The sequence below is a fragment of the Mustela nigripes genome, unplaced genomic scaffold (assembly GCF_022355385.1).
Source record: "Mustela nigripes isolate SB6536 unplaced genomic scaffold, MUSNIG.SB6536 HiC_scaffold_148, whole genome shotgun sequence".
In the NCBI taxonomy this organism is placed as follows: Eukaryota; Metazoa; Chordata; class Mammalia; order Carnivora; family Mustelidae; genus Mustela; species Mustela nigripes.
Window position 1 is genome coordinate 628,549 of NW_026739562.1, and position 21,468 is coordinate 650,016.

General features: G+C 37.7%; 1 protein-coding gene across 5 annotated transcripts in view; it reads right to left on the bottom strand.

Moving 5' to 3' along the window:
• Positions 1 to 4,480: 4,480 nt before the first annotated feature.
• Positions 4,481 to 21,468, bottom strand: part of LOC132008405 (leucine-rich repeat-containing protein 4C) — a 1,212,627-nt gene continuing 1,195,639 nt past the window's right edge. For all 5 annotated transcript variants that reach the window (XM_059386947.1, XM_059386945.1, XM_059386946.1 and 2 more), the window contains one exon: positions 4,481 to 7,616. In XM_059386947.1, coding sequence (XP_059242930.1) covers positions 5,652 to 7,574 — 1,923 coding nt within the window. In that variant the 5' untranslated portion in view covers positions 7,575 to 7,616 and the 3' untranslated portion in view covers positions 4,481 to 5,651. The remainder of the gene's footprint in view (positions 7,617 to 21,468) is intronic.

Here is a 21,468-nt window from a genome sequence, read left to right on the forward strand (position 1 = left end):
GTGGTTTGTTTGTAAGACTCTTGAAAAAAATTTAGGTGAGAATACATAGCTACATGACATTTTTTATGGCCAGAGTGAACTAAAGTTCATTCTTTAACAGTCAATTTATGTTGAAAAATACCTTTACAATTATGAGTTATTTTGCATGAGGGATGCTGGAAAGAGAAACTTTATTACTTCTCTCTTTCATTTTGTAAAACTTTATTTCTCAAAAACAGAACTAGCCATAGGACTGGGAATTCCACTTCAACATTTGACTTTTGAGGCATTTTACACATTTTGTTAAGGTTAATTTTTCTTCATAAAGATTCTGTTAGTAAAGAAACTCATGATTTCCCTAGTATTACAAATTATTTGATTTAAAATTTTATAGTAGCTCCCATAAAAAAGTATATACCATAAAATATATCATAATTACTCTTGTGTATGCTTTATATATTTAGCTGGGTTGATGTGTCACTTATTTCTCTTAGAGAACCATACACGCTACAAAACTAGCAGCTGTGCTTAAATAGAAATTAATTTGCACTTTGTTTTTACCTCTTCTAATGTGGAACTAGGGGCTGAGAAGTAAGGAGATTTACTAATCGTCATTCAGAAAGCCTTACTGATCTATGGACATAATAAATGTTAGGGGTTCCCATAATAGGTTTTCATCATGATATCTTGGGGCCGAGGTAGTGGCTATTTTGTCAAGTTCTCAGGATTATGGGACATACATCAGAAGGGATTTCCCTGCCACCACAGAGACCAGTCCCTCTCCTTCAAACCACACTGAAGCTTCTCTTTCATCTGAACTAAATGTCATATATTCACTACCTCTGCCAGCCAGATAAAGACAAGACTGATGCCATTTGGACAAATTCAAACTCAGCAATTCAGCATTAAATAGATAATAAAGTGTAGTCTTAATAATCTGGAAAGAGAAATTAAATTACTGGACCAAATTTTGAAAGATAAGGCTTTAACGGTCTGGAGTTTCAGAGGTCCTTACTTTCTGTGTTTTGTGCAGTGGTTGTGTGAGAATCCTAGCTTCCTGGTCTTGACAAAATTTACAAGATAGAAGGATCTTCCAGTATCATGTGCTTTCATGAAAACAGCGTAATTGATTGTCTCAATACAACGTCCCACCCTTTATTTTCTGTTTATTCTTTTCATGCAAAAGCAAAATGAGTGACAGTCTCACCTACTGCTTCTAACACTTGTTATCCAATTTAATCATACAATTTTATATGTAATGCATATATATTTTTAAAATAACCGCTAAGAAAGGGTGAAGCCCCAGGCACTTAAAAAAAAAAAAACAAAGGACACGAACTGATTTGTGTTGCAAGAATGCTTCTCTCAGCATCTAAATTTGGATCTTAATTGATAGTGCACTCTTATTTATTCGACATTTCTTTTTTCCTCTCATGGAGCCAGACGTATCTTATTTTGTATCCTGCTGGTGCATGGAGAGACAACAGTGTCACAGCTGGTTTCTATCCAACACAGAGTCTTTAGGAATTCATCTCTCTCCTTATGGCAGAAGAAAAAGAATACAAGATACCTTGTATTTTTTTAAGGCAATTTTTAAAACTCATTTTTATCTAAAGTCGCTTTTGTACAGGGACACATGACCGGCTCAGTCAGAAGAGTAAGTGACTCTTGATCCCCGGGTTGTGAATTTGAGCCCCATGTTGGGTGTAGGGATTACTTAAAAATAAAATCTTCTAAAAATAAATCAATAAAGTAGCTTTGTACAGAAATCACATTCTGATCAAATATAATGCGTGCTAATATATTTTAGCACAATATATTGTTTCTAACAATATATTGTTTCTAATATATTTTAGAAATAAAAGAATGGTTTCCTAGAGGAGTCTGACTCCTCAGTCCCCACATGTTATATATGTGATGTTTAATAATACTATTATCTTCAATATCCTTATTGAAACTAGCAGCCTGAAGACCAGATCAACAACTGAACACATAATTTAAAAATTACATTGCTTTAGAGCACTGCACTGTATTTACAACTGGTTACCTGACCCTTCTGCTTTTCTAAGCATCTCGAAGATTATACCAAAAGGATAAAGGATTCATTAATGTTATTAATGTTTTTCCACCTTTCAGTATTTACCTTGGAAATGGTGATACTCTGGGACCATCCATTAAAAAAATTTTTTTAATCTTTTGGTAACTTCTATTTAAAAAAAAAAAGTCTTCTTTTCCTTCCTTCATGCAACTAAGCTTTCTACCATCAAGTTATTTTCCAGCAATCTATAGTCAGAATTTCAAAGTGTAGAATCTCAAATATTCTGATTTTTAACTCTTTGATTATAAGACCTCAGAGCAATCATGGACTAGCAAAATCTTTCTCCTCAAACAAATACTGGTTAACGTTCCAAGATCAAATGACCTATTTCAGTTTGGGAAAAGATGATATTTGATTACAGAATATTTAGAATATGAGGGGAAAATTAGTAAAGCTGTATCAGGGCCTACGTGCATGAACTATACCAAATTCTCCCATTTTGCCACTGAAAATGTATTCAAACATATTCAGAAGAAGTCAGGAGACTGACATGATAGCCAGGTGTACAGGATTCCTCATAGAAAAAGGAAATGTTGCATAATCTTTCTAAAACACCCTTGATGTTTCCCTGAAGCAAACTACATACCTTTAGTAAGGAAAAGCACACACACACACACACACACACACACACACTCAATTATCATCAGGTTACCTTAACCTGGTTCCTTGTAAAGACATATTTTTGATGCACATGAGTATTTAAGAGTACTACCACTTGTTGTCTTTGGATAGAATAAAAAGAGAGATTGACATGGGATTATGTTTTGTTACAAGGACATACCAGATGTTGACAGTCACGTGAGCTTTCTGGTGGACCAAGAAGTCCACAGTGCATGATGGTCTCTCACATGTCTACACAGTGCACAGTACACAGTACACAGTACAACTCCTATACTGAGGGCCAAAAGCCAAGTGTGCTATGCAGAGCAAACACAAACCCTGCTAATCATAAACCTCTAGACACATAACTCTAGGTAATGCATTTATAGCACCCCACTCTTCAACCCCACAACCTGCAATGAGGATGTTTATTCAAAAGTGTTTCTAAATTTACTGTGAAGGTCAAGTTTGGCTTAACCAGTCTTTCATCAATACTTTTGCTTCCAGAATGTATTTATTGCAGCAACTATAATCTCCTATAGGACTGAAATGTATGCTTTCTTAACTTTTTAGTTTGAGTTCACCTTTCATTCTGTTTAGTAGGATTTTTCCAATCATTCGGCCAACCCTTACAGCTAAGGGGAGTTGTGTGCTGGGACTAACTCCCTAAGAATTATCAGCTCAAAGTGAGTGAAGGTTCAGAGCCTGCTAAGAGAGAGCTCAGTGAACATAGATCAAGTAGAGATGGCAGGATTCTTTTCCCTCTTGGCTTATAATACTCTTCTTTGGACTAGCACCTGCTGGATATCCCTTGGTGGGTTGTTTGTTTGCTTTGTGATCTACATCTTGGTAATATATTAAGTACATTCTATACTGAATAGCTTGGCCAGTGACCGCCAACATGTGTTTTCCTCTTTTGGGGGCGTCTTCCCCACAGTAAAAGTAAATGTGAATAGTGTCCCTAACAAAGGGAGATGAAATACTAGGGATGAAAAAGCTACTGGAGAATTAGTGATCTAAAAAAAAAAAAAAAATAAAGAGGTAAAACCCTTATGTGGTCTTACTCATTTTCTTCCCTTCATTCCCGTTCTCTGACCTGCTTTGAGAGCAATGATTGATTCTCCACACCTGGAGAACACAACACTCTGGTGTGAGCTCCAGCCTGCAGACTTAAGTTCCTCCATTAGGAGATGAAGTATTCAACAGCTTGGGCATCAGTTGTTTCACCAATGAGGAGGTAGGTTTCAAGGTCAGTAATAAGAGGTGTCTGTTTTCACTTTGCTTCACATAGATCAGGACAGAAGTCATAGACATACAATGTTAAAATATCAGGAGAGTGCCAATGTACTAAGAACCAGCAAATTCCTCTTTTAGTTGGAAGCTAGTGTATATTCTCATACGTAATGTTTCTCCAGTTCCTTCAAGGACCTTTAGTGAATTACTACTGTATTGACATGGCTATCTCTTGGTGCGCACACACCCATCATGGCAAATCAATACTCACACAACTTTATAGCTCTGCAATTTCCATTTGAAAGAAGAGAGTCAGTTCTTCCAGAAGGATGGAAGAAACCATAAATCAAGGAGCTTTCTGTAATAATAACCAATATTTTTGAAATTTCAGGTTCCCAATTCATGACCTTCCATTTATCAGTAAAATTAGAGTTAGCCCTGAGTAAGAGGCTGATATTTTTCTAATCATATTTCATATAGATCATGAGTGATTTAAGGACAAGAAGCAGGCCTTGTCAATTGTGTACCCACAGCACTAAAATCAGTGTTTAAAACAGAAGGTATTTAATAATTATTGTGGAATTGAGCTGAATTTGCTGATACTCAGCACCAAAAATTATTTTTCAACTTAGATAATTTAGAATACCTTCACATTCTCTTGTTGTACTTTAGTCAATAGGACTTAACTTAGGAGACAGTGACTAGATTATAATGAAACTTTCTTCCAAGTGGGATTGAATGTACTTCACAAAACCATTGTTTTTTAATCTGCGCATTCTACAAAGGGTGCTCCTAGTGAGAAGAAGAAAAATAAAATACCACAGCATCCTTGAAGATAGGTCCAACATTCAAGTCAGCTAATGAAATAGGACCCCAAAGAGACTGATGCTGGGACTGAAGAATATAATACTTTTTTCTTTCTTAGAAAGTAGGAAATCTAATTACCTTCAAGTTTCTCACATTTGAGCCATACTACAAATGAGCTGTGTCCAGGTACAGAAAAACCAACAATATTTTATTTATAACCTTATTTTTTTAGTTTTTGAACTACAAATTCTGGTTCTAGAGGTGTTTAAAAGATCATGGGTTTTTATAGATGCTCATATGTAAATTAATCTGTTTGCTTACTTTTTTTCTTTTTTTTCTTTTTCTTTTTTTTTTCTTTTTTCTTTTTTTTTTTTTTTTTCTTTGTCATTGAATGGTTCTCATAAATACAGAACAGGTCATTACATGAAAAATATAAGATCTTGCATTTTTTTTAATCTCGTTCTCTCTTAAAAATCTATTTCTAATATTGCATTCCCCATTGGACTACTTCATAAGGGCATGAGGGAAAGAAAGGAAAGAGAAAAAAAAAGAAAGAAAGAAAGACAAAATAGACTGGTTCTCACCACTAGAATTCACCATAAAAATCTCAAAGTGTAACAGAATTCTTACAAAATTTCCTAGGCCAGTTCTTTAGGGACTTGAGATCTATGAAAAATATGGCAACCAGGGAAGGCAGGGATGAGATGTGGGAAAATAGTAAATAAGTGCAGCAAAAACAGGTTCTGAGGAATACACATAATTTTGTCTGCTTTAGATCACAATAGAATTTTTAATAAATAAATTTCTTTTCTTTTTTGTTTTTTTTTTTGTAAAGACACTTTTTTGAAACAGTAGATTTAGCCCAGTCATTTGTGTCATTTTTAATAAACTGTCTTTTTTTTTATTGTTTGTTTTCTCTAACTCTGTAAATGTTTTAGATTTGAGTCTCTTGTACATTGTCTTTAGAGTTCATTCGGATCAATAACGGTTCATGCACTGAACTGTGTATTGAATTAATTGTGTTAACTGTTGTTGTGTGGTTGAAGGGAGATTTGTAAGAGTTATAGTGATTTAGGTGCTCATGCTCGATAGCAGGCATGGGCAGGTGGCTTTCCATGGGTGTATCTCCTGTAATCTCATCATCCACATTAATGATTTCAACAGTCCTTGTCGGGGCGTGATGGTTTTGCCGATGGTGCTGCTTCCTCATTTTGTAGAAAATGACCAGCATCACTGCAGCCATGAGTGTGATGGCCACAAAACAGCCAATGATGATTTTGGTGGTCTTCATGACCTCATCGATTCCCGGGATCCCACTGTTTATGTCAGTCACTGGGATGGTGAATGTTTTTTCTGTCGACCTTGTGCTCTGTGGCGTGAGAGAAGTGGTCACATTGGTGGTCTCCCAGTCAATCACTGGAGTGGGACCTACGTTGTTATCTGTGGTCCGTGCCTCATCCTGAGAAGGTTCCATAGTCTCTACTGTGACGGTTGAAAAGTAAGAGAAGGGAGTAGTGGTTGCTGCAGTAACATTCAGGGTGGCAGAAGCAGTGGTATTTCCGACAGAATTACTCACCATACATGTATACATGCCTGTATCTTGCACGGTTACATTCGTGAAATTTAATGTGCCGTCACTGAGCACAGCTATCCGCACTTTGTATGCCCCATGTGTCATGACCGTTCCATTTGGGGTAATCCAAGATACAGAGGTCAGGGACGTGGAGGCCCGACATTTCAGCTCGGCTGCCATGCCCTCCGTGACATTGAGGTCTGCTGGGGGCTCCACAATCACAGGAGCATAGCATGTGAAGTAATTCTGGTCAAGCTCCCCGATGTACCTCCCTTTCAGATTGGGAGGAGTGTTACATCGAGCACAACAAGCTGTGTTGGAGGGGGCCATGTCTTTTATCCACCAGCTGAGCCACAGTATGTCACAGTTACAGTTCCAAGGGTTGTGATGCAAGTGTATCCGCTCTAGGTGATGCAAGGGTGTGAAGAGGTCATGAGGCAGTAGTGTTAGATTGTTGTGTGCCAAGTTTATCTCCACGAGTGACTGAAGGTTATCAAAGGCATTCCGTTCAATCACTTGAATCTGGGACTGGATCATCCACAGTTTTTGAAGGTGCATCAGTCCCTGGAACGAGCCAGGCCTGATGGCTGACAAATGATTCCCGGAAAGATCCAGCTCATCTAGTTTTATGAGAGGTGTAAGGTTAGGGATTTCGCGGAGGTTGCACATGGCAAGGTTCAAATACCTCAAGTTGGACAGACCTTCAAAGGCACCTTCTGAGATATATGAAAGCCTTTTCAATTCCCCCAAGTCTAGTCGGCGCAAAGAAGGGATTCTGTTAAAAGCATAAGAAGGAATGCTTTCAATGGGGTTGTTTCTCAACCAGAGCTCCTTCAGTTTAGACAAATATACAAAAGCTCCATTTGGGATGGTAGTAAGACGATTGTCAAAGAGTTCCAGAGTATTGAGGTTTGCCAGACCATTGAAGGCCCCGATTTCAATTGTTCTAATATGATTCCTACTCAACTGTAGGATTTCCAGGTGCCTCAAGTGCTTGAAGCTGTTCACTTTGATGATCTGGATTTGGTTCTCATGGAGGTTCAGCAGCCGCGTGTTGGTAGAGATGCCATCTGGAACTTCCCGTAGGTTTTTCCGGACGCAAATCACCTTGCTGAACTGGTTGCTGCAGGAACAGACAGAAGGGCAGGTTTGAGCCCGCACCAGACCAGCCACCACAAGAAGTTGAAGAGCCAGCAGCACCACAAGCAGGGGGTCAAATAGGGCCCTGTTAAACCTAGGACCTATCATTATCTGCTGTGGATGTAAGGTCATCTTGTTCAACATTCATAATTTATCTGGTGTTGGTCCGTCTGGAGTTCAAATAGTCTGCAACATAAGAGCAAAGAAAGAGCAACATTAGATCTCCTCCAAATGTCTTCCTGGAGCAAAGTCAGTGACATAATATACCAGCTAAGGCCATCATTTCTCACACTAGCAAACAACCAATCTAATGTCCTTTTATTGAGTGATGTGGCTCATATTTATAGAGAAAATGTTTCTGTACTTCAAATTAGCAGTCTTCTACAGCCCATATCAAGTGTGCGCTCACAGAGAATGAGGGGAAACACCTTACAGTAGTGTTCAGCAACCAAGTATGACTTGAATGCATGAGGACATATGAGATGGACCCCATCAGCAGGTTCAAAGGCCAGACCAGATTGGAAAAGTACAGAAAATAAGATTTGGCCCTATACCCAACAAACAAAAAGCTCCCTTACAAAACCAGTAATAGCTGAGATTGTATTGAGGATTCTTCTATATGCCAGGCACCATGGGCTATAGACTTCACAAGCAATCCTGTCCAGGAGTAGCTACATAATTTGCAGGGTCCAGTGCCAAATGAAACTGGAGGATGGCTTCTTAAAAATTAGGAAGACTTTCAACTCTGTGTAACAACAGAGCATTAACCAAGCGTGGGCCCTTCTGTGAATGGGGTCCTTTTCGATTACATAGGGTGCGTGGACTGATCCTCTTTTGTCCTTACACCACTGCTCTGAGGTAGGGAGGTTCACTGTCTCCATTTCCAAAATGAAGAGGTTATGACTTCCAAATGAAGAAGTCATAGGGAAACAAAGTCACAAAGTTTATAAGTACAGAACCAGGACTCACACACTCACCTGACTGGTCCAAGAGCATATGATCTCAAATCTCCATTAAAAAGTTTCCGGGAGAACAATGGCAAAGACAAAATATTTTTTCATGATTAATTTCTCTAAAATAATCTAAAATAAATCTAAAATTTTCTGGGGGGTGTCCTGAGCTCTGAACCCTGGCAACTGTGAAGATGCACTGAAACAATGGCATGTACAAATGTACCTAAACTTTTAGAGATTTTCAAATACTCAAACTCACTATAATACAACAACTACAGACCACAAATTAAACAAATTAAACAATTTCCATGAAACATAACTTTTAGGTACAGAGGACACCTTAGTATAACAGAAATACTATATATCTTGTACCCCTACTCTCGCTGATTTTAAGTAGATTTGTGGGAAGGGGAATAAAATAACTTACTTTCTGCATCTCTTCCAGCACAGGAAGGAATTTTAAAGGAGCTTTGGGTTACCCAGTGCTTGTCTCATTCTTATCATGAACTGGACACCTGTGTAATGACTTCTTCCAAACTCTCATCTCAATAAAGTGTCCCTTCTATGAATCTCTTAGAAACAAACAAATAAAAAAAAAATGGGATGGCGATCACTACCTTCCAACTCAAAAAGGCACTAATTCAGTACTTATTATGTGTCACCTTGGACTACTTATTAATCTTCTCCATAACACATCCTCCTCACTTGCAAAATCAGAATGACAATAGTGCATACCCTTAGTGTTGTTGTGAGGATAAAATTAGTTAAAACAGATAAAGTGCTTCGAATAATGCCTCTCCCATGTTAAAAGCTCCGTAATGTCAGCCATTATTATTACCGTTCTTGTTCTTGCCCTCACCCAGACATCTTGCTGAGCATATAAAGATGAAGACCATCATCCTTACCCCTGAGGAAATGATCATTTAAAAGGGGAGACAGATAGGCCAAAGATGAATCACGATAACATATGTTCATTGGTATGAGGCCAGGCCACTCTGGCACAGGGGCACTGATATCAGATCAGCTCAGTCCGTGCTGGTAAATCAGAGGATTTTAAAAGAAGAGGATCCTGATCTAGGTTCTCTAGAAGAAGTTGATTTAAAAAAAAAAAAAAAAGGAAAGAAGAGCATTTTCGCCAAGGAACACGTTCAGCCAAGAGACTAGGACCCAGAAAGATGCTTGCATGTCCAGGGACAGTAAACCGTTCTCTGTGGTGTGAGAATGGAGAGCCTGGGAAAGAGACAGTTCTTTCTTCCAGGCTGCTGCAGCTCTAGATTGATTAGATTGACTTTTCACACCATACATATATCTATATCTATATATATATATATAGATCTAGATAGATAGATAGATAAATAGATAGATAGATAGATTCCAGTACTATGATCATTAGTACTAGATCATTAGTCTCTGGTCCTGCTTCTCCCACCATCCTATGAACACCACAAGGACAGAAGCCATGTCTGATGGTTTTTCTCACCTGTCACACTTTAGACACTGGGTAAAAAGGCTTTTGTAAATGTGTAGAAGCAGTTACTATCTAGTTACAACTCTGTGTATGTGTAGTGATAGAGACTAATATAGTAATCATGACTTTCTACTTCCTATAATTTTGTCCGTCCTTCCTTCCTTCCTTCCTTCCTTCCATCTCTCTCTCCTTTCTTTCTTTCATTCTTTCTTCTAAGAGAAAGAGAGAGCTCACCAGTTGGGGGGAGATGGGCAGAAGGAGAGGGAGAGGGAGAGAATCTTAAGCAGACTCCACACCCAGCATGGTGCCTGATGCAGCACTCCACCTCATGTCCCTGAGATCATGACCTGAGTGGAAATCAAAAGTCTAGACGCTTAACCAACTGAGCCACTCAGGTGACCCTATCTTCTGTATTTTCTGATGTTTTGTTATCTGGGGCCTTGTTGTTCCAGAGAGAGCCCCTCAAGGACTAGCCAATTCCTTGAAATAGTAAAGGACTTGCCCACAAGCATGCTTTTCATCAACCTGAAGCCTATACCCCAATCAGCTCCTTTCTCAGGATCTCACAGGGCAATGACAGCTGCAAGCCTGCTTACCCTGCCATCTCTTGCTTTCTCTCACAAACCATAATAAAGGCACTTGCTCAGAGTTTTCCTTATTCCTTCTACCCCTGTGACTGACCCTGGTGCTTCCTTGTGTGGCCCCCTTAGGACATAGCATGCCCCCTCCTCTTGGGAACTGTGAGTAAAGAAAAGAATGTATCTCTTCAATGACAATTGTCTCCTGATTTGTCTCATTATACCAAATAATAATAAAATCTACATTTTAAAACAACTAATCACTAAATAGCAGGGGGGGGCTGCTCATCTTAATAATCTTGTTGATGGCTTTATAGGTCTACTCTATTGTCCTATTTACACAGTGACAACAATAAGATTGGTAGGCTTCTCACCCTGAGCTAGATTAGGAGATATTTTTTATTGTAAATTCAAGCATGACCTTAAAAACCCTTAGGGATTTCCACTTTAAATAGAATCTTACTTACATTTCCAGTGACATGACCACTGAAAATTTTTCATTCATATGATTTGGTGTAGTTATACATTTGCTCCCCTCCCTCCAACACACACTTTTTAAGGTAATTGGGCATTTAGAAAATAGCACATAAAATCTCTGATACATTAACTGATGGTTATTTTTAGGACTCGGGTCCAAGGGTCCTACTCCTCTAGTTCACCTTCTACCTCCCTACCCTCTGACTCTTGGAATCCTGGGGTCTCTGGTAATAGAGATATAGAGAAATAACTGATTGACTGGACATAGCACAGAAGTGCAGAAGCTAAGTCCTTTGCTTAAGATAAGCCATTTGCTATCCTTTTCTCTTTAAAATAAGAAATAGCAAAGGAGGCATGTCCCATGGTCAAAGGAAAAGGCTCTGGTAAAGCCTTCCTAAATTTAAATGCCGGCTTAAACTTCCATGACTCTGCAACTGGGAAAGATACTTCACTTCTCATTTCTCTTTACTTTACTTTTCCATCTATTCAAAAGGCTTTTGTTAGCAATATCATATATATATATATATATATATATATATATATATATATATATATACACATACATATACACACATCTATATACATCTATATGCATATATATATACATACACATACTTACCAGCTCATAATTAGCAATTTATAATAAATATGTAAAACATATTCAAACTAAAAATAAAATGATGGAACACTCAGTTTCTTCCTCTTATATAAGATAGGAATAACACTAATATCTATTACTCAGAGTTATAGTAAGGATTAACTGCAATGATCAGAAGCACGCTTTCATATGCAAATCCAATACATTGCAATTAATTGCAGAGTGCATGTGTCTCTCCTTTTTCAATCCCCAGGCTCTTTTATTTTCTCTTTCTTACTTACTTCAAGGTCTTTCTACTCTTGCTATTAATGAGATTTCCTATAAATCAGTCATAAGTAACGATTTATGAATTATAGCCAGTTCAAAGGTAATTTATAACCCACAGAAAATAACGCTTGGTACGTGCACTGAATCGAATAACCTACTATCAACAAAAGGTTTTCTATTTTTAAAATCTAAATTATGTTACTTTACATTAAAAGCCATGTTTCAGCATCTCTTTCATAAGATGATTTTATCACATCAAAAAGAAATCAATTTAAAAGTAGGCTCTATCCATTACAATGTCATCTGACAGGGTTTATTTACCAATGGATCTGTATGGGTTTTGAATTAAGCTGTAATACTTTCAGCCTTGTCCCAGAGGATATTCTGACTTTGTCAACAGACCTTTCTTCTTTCCCTACCCATGCTTCAGTGCACTGAGATACAGGGGGCTGCTCTATTTAGCACAGTTTCATTGCTCAGTTAGCAGAAACTAAGTCTAGGTATTAGAACTGGTTTGGAAGCCAGGTAAAAGAAAGGTGAATTTATTAGCCACAACCACTCTTGCCCACAGAACACACAGTCACCCTCATAATTATCTCCAGCAAATCTCCACCCTCATATGAATCTCCTAAATTCTGAGAACCAAAACCACTTGCCCCACACTCAGCCTGGAAACAGACCTCCAAACAAGACCTTTCTGTTGACATACCCATGATGTTTGCTCTTCCATCATCTTTATTAGCCTCTCTATCTGTGGGGACTCTCCTGTCCAAGCAAATTGTTTCATTGCCCCTCTAGGAATCTGCCCAAAGACCCATCAGGACATCTAATGGCAGTTCATTCTCTAAGATTCTTTTAATCTCTTGCCTCACCTAGCTATTTTCACAAATCCTAGATGGCTGTACTGCAATCCTAACTCTCTCCTAATCAACCTCCCACAGTGAAAACTCCCCTCAAATCAGACTTCCAATTCTCCATAAATTCTGTCCTAATCTTTACCACTCTATTCACAGATCCTCCCATACCTATGTGAGATGGTGGCCTCTCTTAACAGAATGAGCAATAAACTTGCTCTGTTTTTTCAACAAGTTGTTTTGGGAGTCAGCTTTTTACAGCACTAAGAATGGATTATTCATTTAAATTGTGCTTGAACCTCTCTTTCTCTCTTTCTTCACATTTGTTGCCTCCCCAACACTTTCATTCCTTACTCTTGCCCTAGAACATTTTGTTCGGGAATCTTCATTCCCATCCTTAAAAAAAATTTTTTTTAAATCATGAAACTATATTCTCTTCTTTGGAAGAGTCTGACTCAGGACTGCTGGGTAAATAGAATTTGGTTTAAGCTAGGGCTAGGCAAACTTTTCCTGTAAAGGGCCAGAGAGTAAATATTTTAGGCTTTGCAGGCCATATGATCTCCTGTTGTAACTATGCTACTCTGCCATTGTAGCCTAAAAGTAGTTGTAGTGAAAAGGTAAATGAGTGGATATGGCTGTGGTTCTGATTAAACCTGTTAGGAGCACTGAAATTTGAATTTCATACCATTTTCACATGTCTCAAAATATTATTCTTTTTTTGAAAAAGGGAGAAGGAGAGAATGAGCAAAATGGGTAGGGCGGAAGGTCAGAGGCAGACAGAGAAGCAGGCTCTCCACTGAGCAGGAAGCCCAATGTGGAGCTGGATCCCATGATCTTGGGATCATGACCTGAGCCGAAGGCAGCTGCTTAACCAACTGACCCACTCAGGTGCCTCTCAAAATATTATTCTCAACATTGTTTTCTATTTAAAAATTCAAGAATAGGGACGTCTGGTTGACTTAGTCAGTTGCACCTCTGCCTTTGACTTGGGTCAGATCCCAGAATCCTGGGATTGAGTCCCACATCAGGCTCCTTGCTCAGCAGGAAGCCTACTTCTCCTTCTGTTTGCCACTCCCCCTGCTTGTGCGCGCGCTCTCTCTCTCTAACATATAAATAAATAAAATCTTAAAAAAAAAAATTCAAGAACAATCTTAGCTCCTAGGGCTAACCTCTGGACTATAGTTTGCTGAGCTCTTATCTAAACAAATATTGGTTGTAACATTTCTGTTGCCAGAGACTGGTTAGGTCTGGATAGGTGACACAATTTGGCCAATGAGATGTGAGAAGAAGTCAGCTGAGGGGTTCTGGAAATTTTTTTTCTCCCACTAATAAGAAGAAAAACAGGGGGAAGAAATAGTTATTTATTCTGTTTCTGGATATCGTTGTGAGTATAAGATGCCTAGAGTTGCTGAAGCCATCTTGTGGCCAAGAAAGGAGGAAACCTGAGGATAAAGCAGTTATGCCAAGGAAAGAAAATGGAAAGAAGGGAAGAATTTGTATTTTTTTTATATTCGTGATGGGCAACTGAATTAATGAATCCTGTTACTATCTTTCCTCTACATTTTCTTAGGATATAAAATATTCAACTTCTTACAGCATAAACAATTACTCTTTCTTGGTCACTTACAGTCAACCTATCTTGATACTTACATATTCATTCTCCTTTCTCCCTCTTCCCTGGTCTCTCCCTCCCTCTCACTTTTTTTCTCTCACCATCTCCCCATTTCTGAAACCAATGGCAAAGAAATAACAAGTAAGACAGCAGAAAAATTCTGATTTTTGTGTACCGTTATAAATTTGAAACCTACCAAAGGAAACAGCGTAAACTGAGGCATCCGTTAGTCAGAAAAGAGGTAAGCTGCATCCCTATCATGCTAAACGGCTTTCTACTGCAGTCATTTCCTGTATAATTCTTTAAATTTTAAAGAGTGCTAGAATACACCAGAGAAGAAAAAATAGCACCTCGAATAACACCATTATCAAAGATAGCTTACCTCTCCAAATTAAAATTCGTTTATAAATATTTTCTAATATAATTTATTTTTTTCCCCAATTGAAACCCAATTTTTTAAGTCGGTTGAGTTTTCTCTACTCCTTATATAGTTTTTTGTTGCTCTGCAGATTTCCAGTGAGAAGAAAATTTTTGTAACCCTGCCTAGGGCTGACCCTGTAGGCAAATGTAATGGAAGTAATACAACATTTAAATGGCTGTAAACCAGGGACTCAACCTGTCAAGTCAACAGGAGGTTCCTTGGCTGAACACACTGACTTGGCAATGTTTCTAGAAAACTGGAAGAAATTGAGATTGAAGAAGAAGAAGATGATGATGATGATGATGATGATACCTGAGTCTGTGTTTTCATTTTTCTCTAAGACTTACTTGATTTATAGCAAAAGAATACATATGTTCAGGGTTTAGAAGTGACACAATTACAAGACCATCAGGTGAAAAGAAACAATGAGTAGAGAGAACTATGTATTAAAAAAAAAAAGAAAAGGAAAGAAAAAAAAAATCATGTGGCCAACATGTTGCTATTGCTTGGACAGTACAGTCAGGATTGTAAGAATGAAATTGGCCAGGACTTCTAGAATATTATAGTCTTGTTGGAGCTATAATACAAATGTACAGATACATATTTAAAAAGTGTACATATAGATGTCCTGGGTACTAATGCAAACCAACATATTCAGTATTTAAATGCCATAAAGGATTATCAGAAATAGCAGATAATCAGAGAAAATTTTAAGAGGATTCAGGATCATATGTAAGTCTCTAAGGGGACATAAACTTGCATTGAGGCAGAGTGGTGGCGGAGGAGGTAAGAGATTACTTTAAAAAGCAGAGGAGTAGGAGCATGAAATGAAGGAAAACTGACTTACCGGAAGCAGAAGGCTTATGCAGCAGAATTTAAATAGTTGACTTGGCCCAAATGAGGGGCACCACAAGTCTGCTGGAAGTTTGGATTTCCTTCAAAAAAGAGACTTAGAAAGAAACTGCAATCCCCTTAGGCAGGAAAGGGTTTGATGAGAGAGCACTGTGTATAAAAAGAATGATCTGCCCTCACATGTAAAAGAAATTTTGGAAAGAGGAACAGTTGACGGAAGAGTCCTACGACTTCAATAATCCACATCCCTAGCATTGCTTTAAAACTAAATGAAACTTCTCTTCATGATCTGATGACTGAGATGTGCACAGGTGGAAATTAATTAGCCCTCGTTGAAATCCCGTAGACCACGAAATACCAATGAAGGCGAAATTAGCTTCTGTCTGTGGTCACATGGGAAAAAAATTATACACAGAGATGAGGGTATGATTTTGGAAACTCTGATGTTCATGTCAAGAGAGAGGCATCTCGGATCTCTGGTATTGCTCGTGTCTACTCTGTAAATGGCACACCAAGGATGATTAAACACATGTACCATTTTGGTTCCCTAAAGAAATACCGTACTTTCCAACTTGAAACAATGCTGAAGCACAGAAAGAGCCAGAAAGCTGTATTAGCATAACCTAGAGGAAGAAAAACCAGATTGAGAATGGAATGAGGAGGACTGGAAGGTTGGCTCAGTATTACCGACGGTTTGATCTTTGGCAAATTGTTTTTCTCCGAGGTGCACCTTTCTCAATGGGAGTGATGGTAATACCATTAATAAATAGACATTGAGAGAATTACTTGAGTTAAATGTCATAGCATAAACTAAAAACAAATCCCGAAACCTGCCCCTGTACCTCCCAAAATGCCACTATCACACAGCCCGTTGCTCAATGCAGAAATGTAAGACTCTTCCTTGACTTTTCTTTTTCTTTATTTATATGCAACACAGTACTATTCATGGGATTCACTAAAATAAAACTTGAGATCAGTCTACTTTTCCTTTCGACCCTCTCTAGGCCAAATCATCTTCATTTCTAACTTGGACCACTGAAATACCATCTGACCAGTTTCTCTACCTTTGCAATTGCCTTACCACAGTGAATTCTCCATAGGGCATTTAGATTTTTAAATTTAAATTTAATTTTTTTAATTTTAAAAATATAACTATGTTCATGGCATTCTTCTGCTGAAATGCCCCTATTCGCTCCATATCCTTTTAGAGTAAAATGCAAACTGTTTTGGTCCCCAAATCGAGATCATCTGATACCTGCCTGTGTCTCGTACCTTTCAGCTTTTCTTTATCCCCCTTCATTGGACTTCCACATTGGACTTCCTTTGGTCCTCAAATGCACCAAGGTTTTCTTCCCTGGGGACATTTGCAGTAGGGTCCCTCTGCCTGCAACACATGTCCTTTGATTTTTGAGTGGTTGGTTTTCCTTGTCCTTCAGAACATTCTTTAAATTTTTCCTTCTCAGGAGGTTTTTTTCTTGACCATCCAGCCTAAAGAAGTGTGTCTACCATCATCAATGATATCGCCATAATTAATTTTTATCTTACTTATTGTTGGTATTTTTCTCATATCCTTAGATGCTTATTTCCTTACTGTCTGTGTCATCTGAATGGAATCTTAAGTTCCATGGAGCAGAGACTTGTCTGTCCTATTCAGTAGTTTTCACCTGGAATAATGTTCCTCAAATATTTGCTAAATGTATGAATGAATGAATAAATGAGTAAGCTGTTGTCTAAGCAGCCCGTAGATAGTTAAGGCTATAAAGTCACTGAGGACCTAAATGACATCACACTCACTAATTGATCTAGGGATCCCTAGCATCTAGTAGAGCCCAACTCACACAGTAGGAATTTCATCAACTTCTGAAACAATGCTTGTCTAGCTTTTAACTATTTTCACAGAAGTCCTTCCTACAAAGAGAAGTTAGGGAGCGCAATGCAATATAAAGTTCATTTCATTGTTTCCTAGCTCTTTTTTCTATTTTGTGTGTTTGTTTTCAGGGGAAGGCTTCTCGATTTCCTTTTTTTATTATTGTTAATAGCAGCCCTATTTAAGTTTGGCCAAACAATGCCCTCTGCTGTATGTGCCTAAAATAGCATGATTGCCTTGAAATTCGAATGTGGATAATGTGTAAGTTGTTCTCCTGATTTGCTTCTTCGAGTGCACCTACATGTACATCAGAGGTAGGGAGGTCTGGCTCAGCTTCTGGGTCACTCCATCGGGTCAGAGCCGTTAGAGCAAAGAACAGAAATTCATAGGGCAGAAAGTCAAGTAATCTTCAAATCCCCTTTAAAATGGAAGAGATCTTGATCACCACATTTCTGCTTCAGGAACTCATTTGAACCATTAATTAGAAAATCCATGGGTTGAAAAAAAAAGACCTCTTAATTCTTTCGTCACAACCCAAAGGAACAAGATGGAAGAGGCAGGGGATTATGGTAGGCGGTCACAGCTCCACCTCTGTTTTCGCTACGAAAAGTCAAATCTACTTCATGTTAGAAAAGCAGACCCAGAAATATAGCTCATGACTTGGCAAGGCTAAAAATAAAATTAATTTGTTTTTTCCTTCTTGTTTAGTCTCACATGATGCAGGAGAGATAAACATACCTGGCATGAAGTTTCTGGCTGGTTATGAATCCTTTTGATCATATTCACTTTTTGATGTTTATTATTTATGAAGAAATGCAATATAAATGACTGACTTGTTTCTCAAATGAAAGGGTGGGATTTGAGGTGTTCAGAGATATGTTTGTATTTTTATGATAGATGTTTGCTCTGTTGGTTTTGTGAAATGAATAGCCGAGAAAAAAGCTTAAAACCTTAAGCTCCATATACTGCTTGATATTTCATTCTTCAGGAAATGAAATCAGACTGTCCCAATTATCAGAAATGCCTACTTTCTCCTTTGCACTAATATTTTTAAGTATAGATCCTACCAATGCGTAAAAACATCACTATTCTGCTTTTCCTTTTAATTCTTTCTCTTTTCTCAGGTTCAGGGCCACAACGTGATTAATACATGTTATTCTTTATCTCCGGAATTGCTCTCTTCTTCTTATACTTTTCCTGGGGGAGATCTATGCAGTTAACACTTCCCAGATTTAGTGTAACAAGCTTAGGAATCGAGGTGATCACAGTTCAAGAAAACATAACACACCAATAGTTCCCATTTGCTTTAGAGAATAAAGCCGACATCCCTTACTGCCTCTACCCACTAGATGCCAGTAGCACCCCCAGTTGTGAGGATCTAGTGTCTCCAGACGTTGCCAATGTCCCCTGGAGGGCAAATTTGCCCTCTTAAAAACTACCACGTTAGTGTGACACATAGGACACTCCATGATCCTGCGCCATACTGCTTTCCCAGTCTTATCTCCCACTGTTCTCCATAATACAGTCTAGGCTGCAGTCTGTTTCTGATGCTAAAAATATGCCTCCTACTTTTCCTCTTCAGAGCCTTGCTCCTGTTGTCTCCATTGCCAGCAACGTTCTACTCTGACTTTTCTGTCAAAATTGTACCCAATCTCAGAGCCAATTTTACAATGACCATTTCTATTTGACCTTCGTTAGTCTTATTGGCCGGGACTAATCTATCCTTCCAGAAATGCCTGTCATGCTAAGACTATAGCAGTTATCAACTGTGTTGGAATCTAAATGTTTGGGTATGTATTCAATCTATTTAATCATAAGCTTCTGAAAGACAGGACCTGGATGCTTTCTAGGCATGCAATAAATATTTGTTGAATTTTATTACTGAATGTAGCCCATATTTTAATTCACAGTCAGGAGCCAGGATGATACGCTGATTTTCTAATAACAATTAACATATAAAGGTCCATTGATAAGAACTGTATGAGAACCAAAAAAGTTAAAATGGTATACAACTTAGTACAAATGATAAAGAGAGGGGTTTAGTAATTACTCCTTGGCCTCTCATGCACATAAAACAAAAATATAAAAATAAATTCTGAAAAAGTAGATTGCCCAAACTCAGCATGTAAAGGTGTGATTGAAAACAATAGACTAAGTGAAAATTTCTCTTTACCATCAACAAGCTGTATCCTAAATATTACACCCAGAGTACATGGCACATTGTAACATTATATCTTTCATTACACACACACACACACACACACACACACACAGAAAGACAGAAGGAAAGGAAGGACGGGAGAAAGAAAGCGAGCAAGCTCAAGAAAAGTTGGTACTTACCAACTACTTACATAACTAAGTGAAGGCTAATGCAATATAGAGATTTTTTTTTTTAAATCAGAGATAAAAATGTGTGTAGTATCCATCTGTGAAATTGCCTAGAGGTTGGATACTCTCATATATATACTCTATCATTGTGAGAATACATGATTTAATATATACATAGAAGGATTTAGAACAGTGCCTGGTATATAGTCAATACTGTATGAACATTTGTTGTTGTATTTATGTTATTGTTATTTGTCTAGTCCCAGTGACAGCTGAAGTCCAATTATGGAGAATGACAGATACATCAGACAATTATAATCTGATGCTAAAGCAATTTGAATCATACAATTAAGTTTTCTTAGTTGATTTCTCATCAACTGCCTTATTGAATTATAATGTTTTTTTTTTCATGAAAATGCATAGTTTAATCCAAGAGCTCCTAAGAAGCTCACAAATGGATTTTAAACCATTTATGAATCTCCTGAAATTATATGCAAATTTTTGTATAAGTGTGGAGATTGTATATTTTTATAGGAAGATTATTCATTGGTTTTATCATCATATTCTCAAGGAGATTTATGACTCCAAAAAGTTTAAGTTCTACATAAAAAGATTTGACAGACTGAAGTACTTGAAGTGTCTGTTATAGCTTTAGCTATAATTTAACAAACTGGCATTCTGCTTTCTATATTCATGTCTTATGTGTTTATAAGTGTGACTACAACTTTCTCATGATGAGCTACCCAAATCAAATTTCCGAGAGTATAAAATTAAGGACCGTCAGACCCCATCTTGAGTAAATACTTCTAGACGAATGTCCATTGGAAAAGGTCTTGGAATGCCATCTTCCCTTTTGACAGTGATCCTTGCCACATACATTAACACTGGTATTCAGGTGACAATTTGTCACTCCCTGTCATTTTTTTAAGGAATTTGTGTCAAAGTAAAAATCAGGATGCTGCATAATGAAATGAGGACTTCTCTGCTCCAGAACCTCCCCCATCCCTCATTTAACCATCATTTATTCCTTAAAGGAAAATGCACTGAGATAGTGTAACTGAATTATTAATATTTATCTCTTAGAATATTTTACATAGTTTTGGTTGATGCTTAAACAGAAAATATCATGCTCATTAATATTAGTGAAGATCATTGTATAACAGGAACAAACCAAAAAAGTAATATTCTATTACAAATAATACAACCAAAATCCCAATAAGAATTTCCCCTCATACACACTCAAACACAAAATCTATTGTTGAATGAGGTTAAACTGCAGAGATCAGACACATGTTTTAGCCTCTCAGGACCCACAATAGAATGATTCTAGGCTTTCAGTTTGAAAAAGGGAATAAAAAGAAAGCAGATAAAAGAGGCTGAACATTGCGTTATGTTTAATCTAAGTATGAAAAATTATTTTTCTCATGACATTTTCTATTAGTCCATAGGGGCTAATGATATATTCTTTTATATGTTCATATTTTACATTAATATTTATATATTCTCATGTCTAGATTAATGACAGGCAAGTAACTAAAGAAACTTTTGAAAATCTAACAAGTCCATCTTCAACATAAGATCTTGGCAAGGCAGGTAGAGAAGGATTTGATTTCAGAAAGTTGGTAATGTAGTTAATGACCTTGCTTCCCATGCTTCCTTTGGATTGACGACTAGCTAGGAGGAGTTGATAGCCATTAACCCTCAACTGCTCATTAATCCTTAGGAAATGCCCTGTGCAAGGTCATCATTGCCTTTATAGGTTG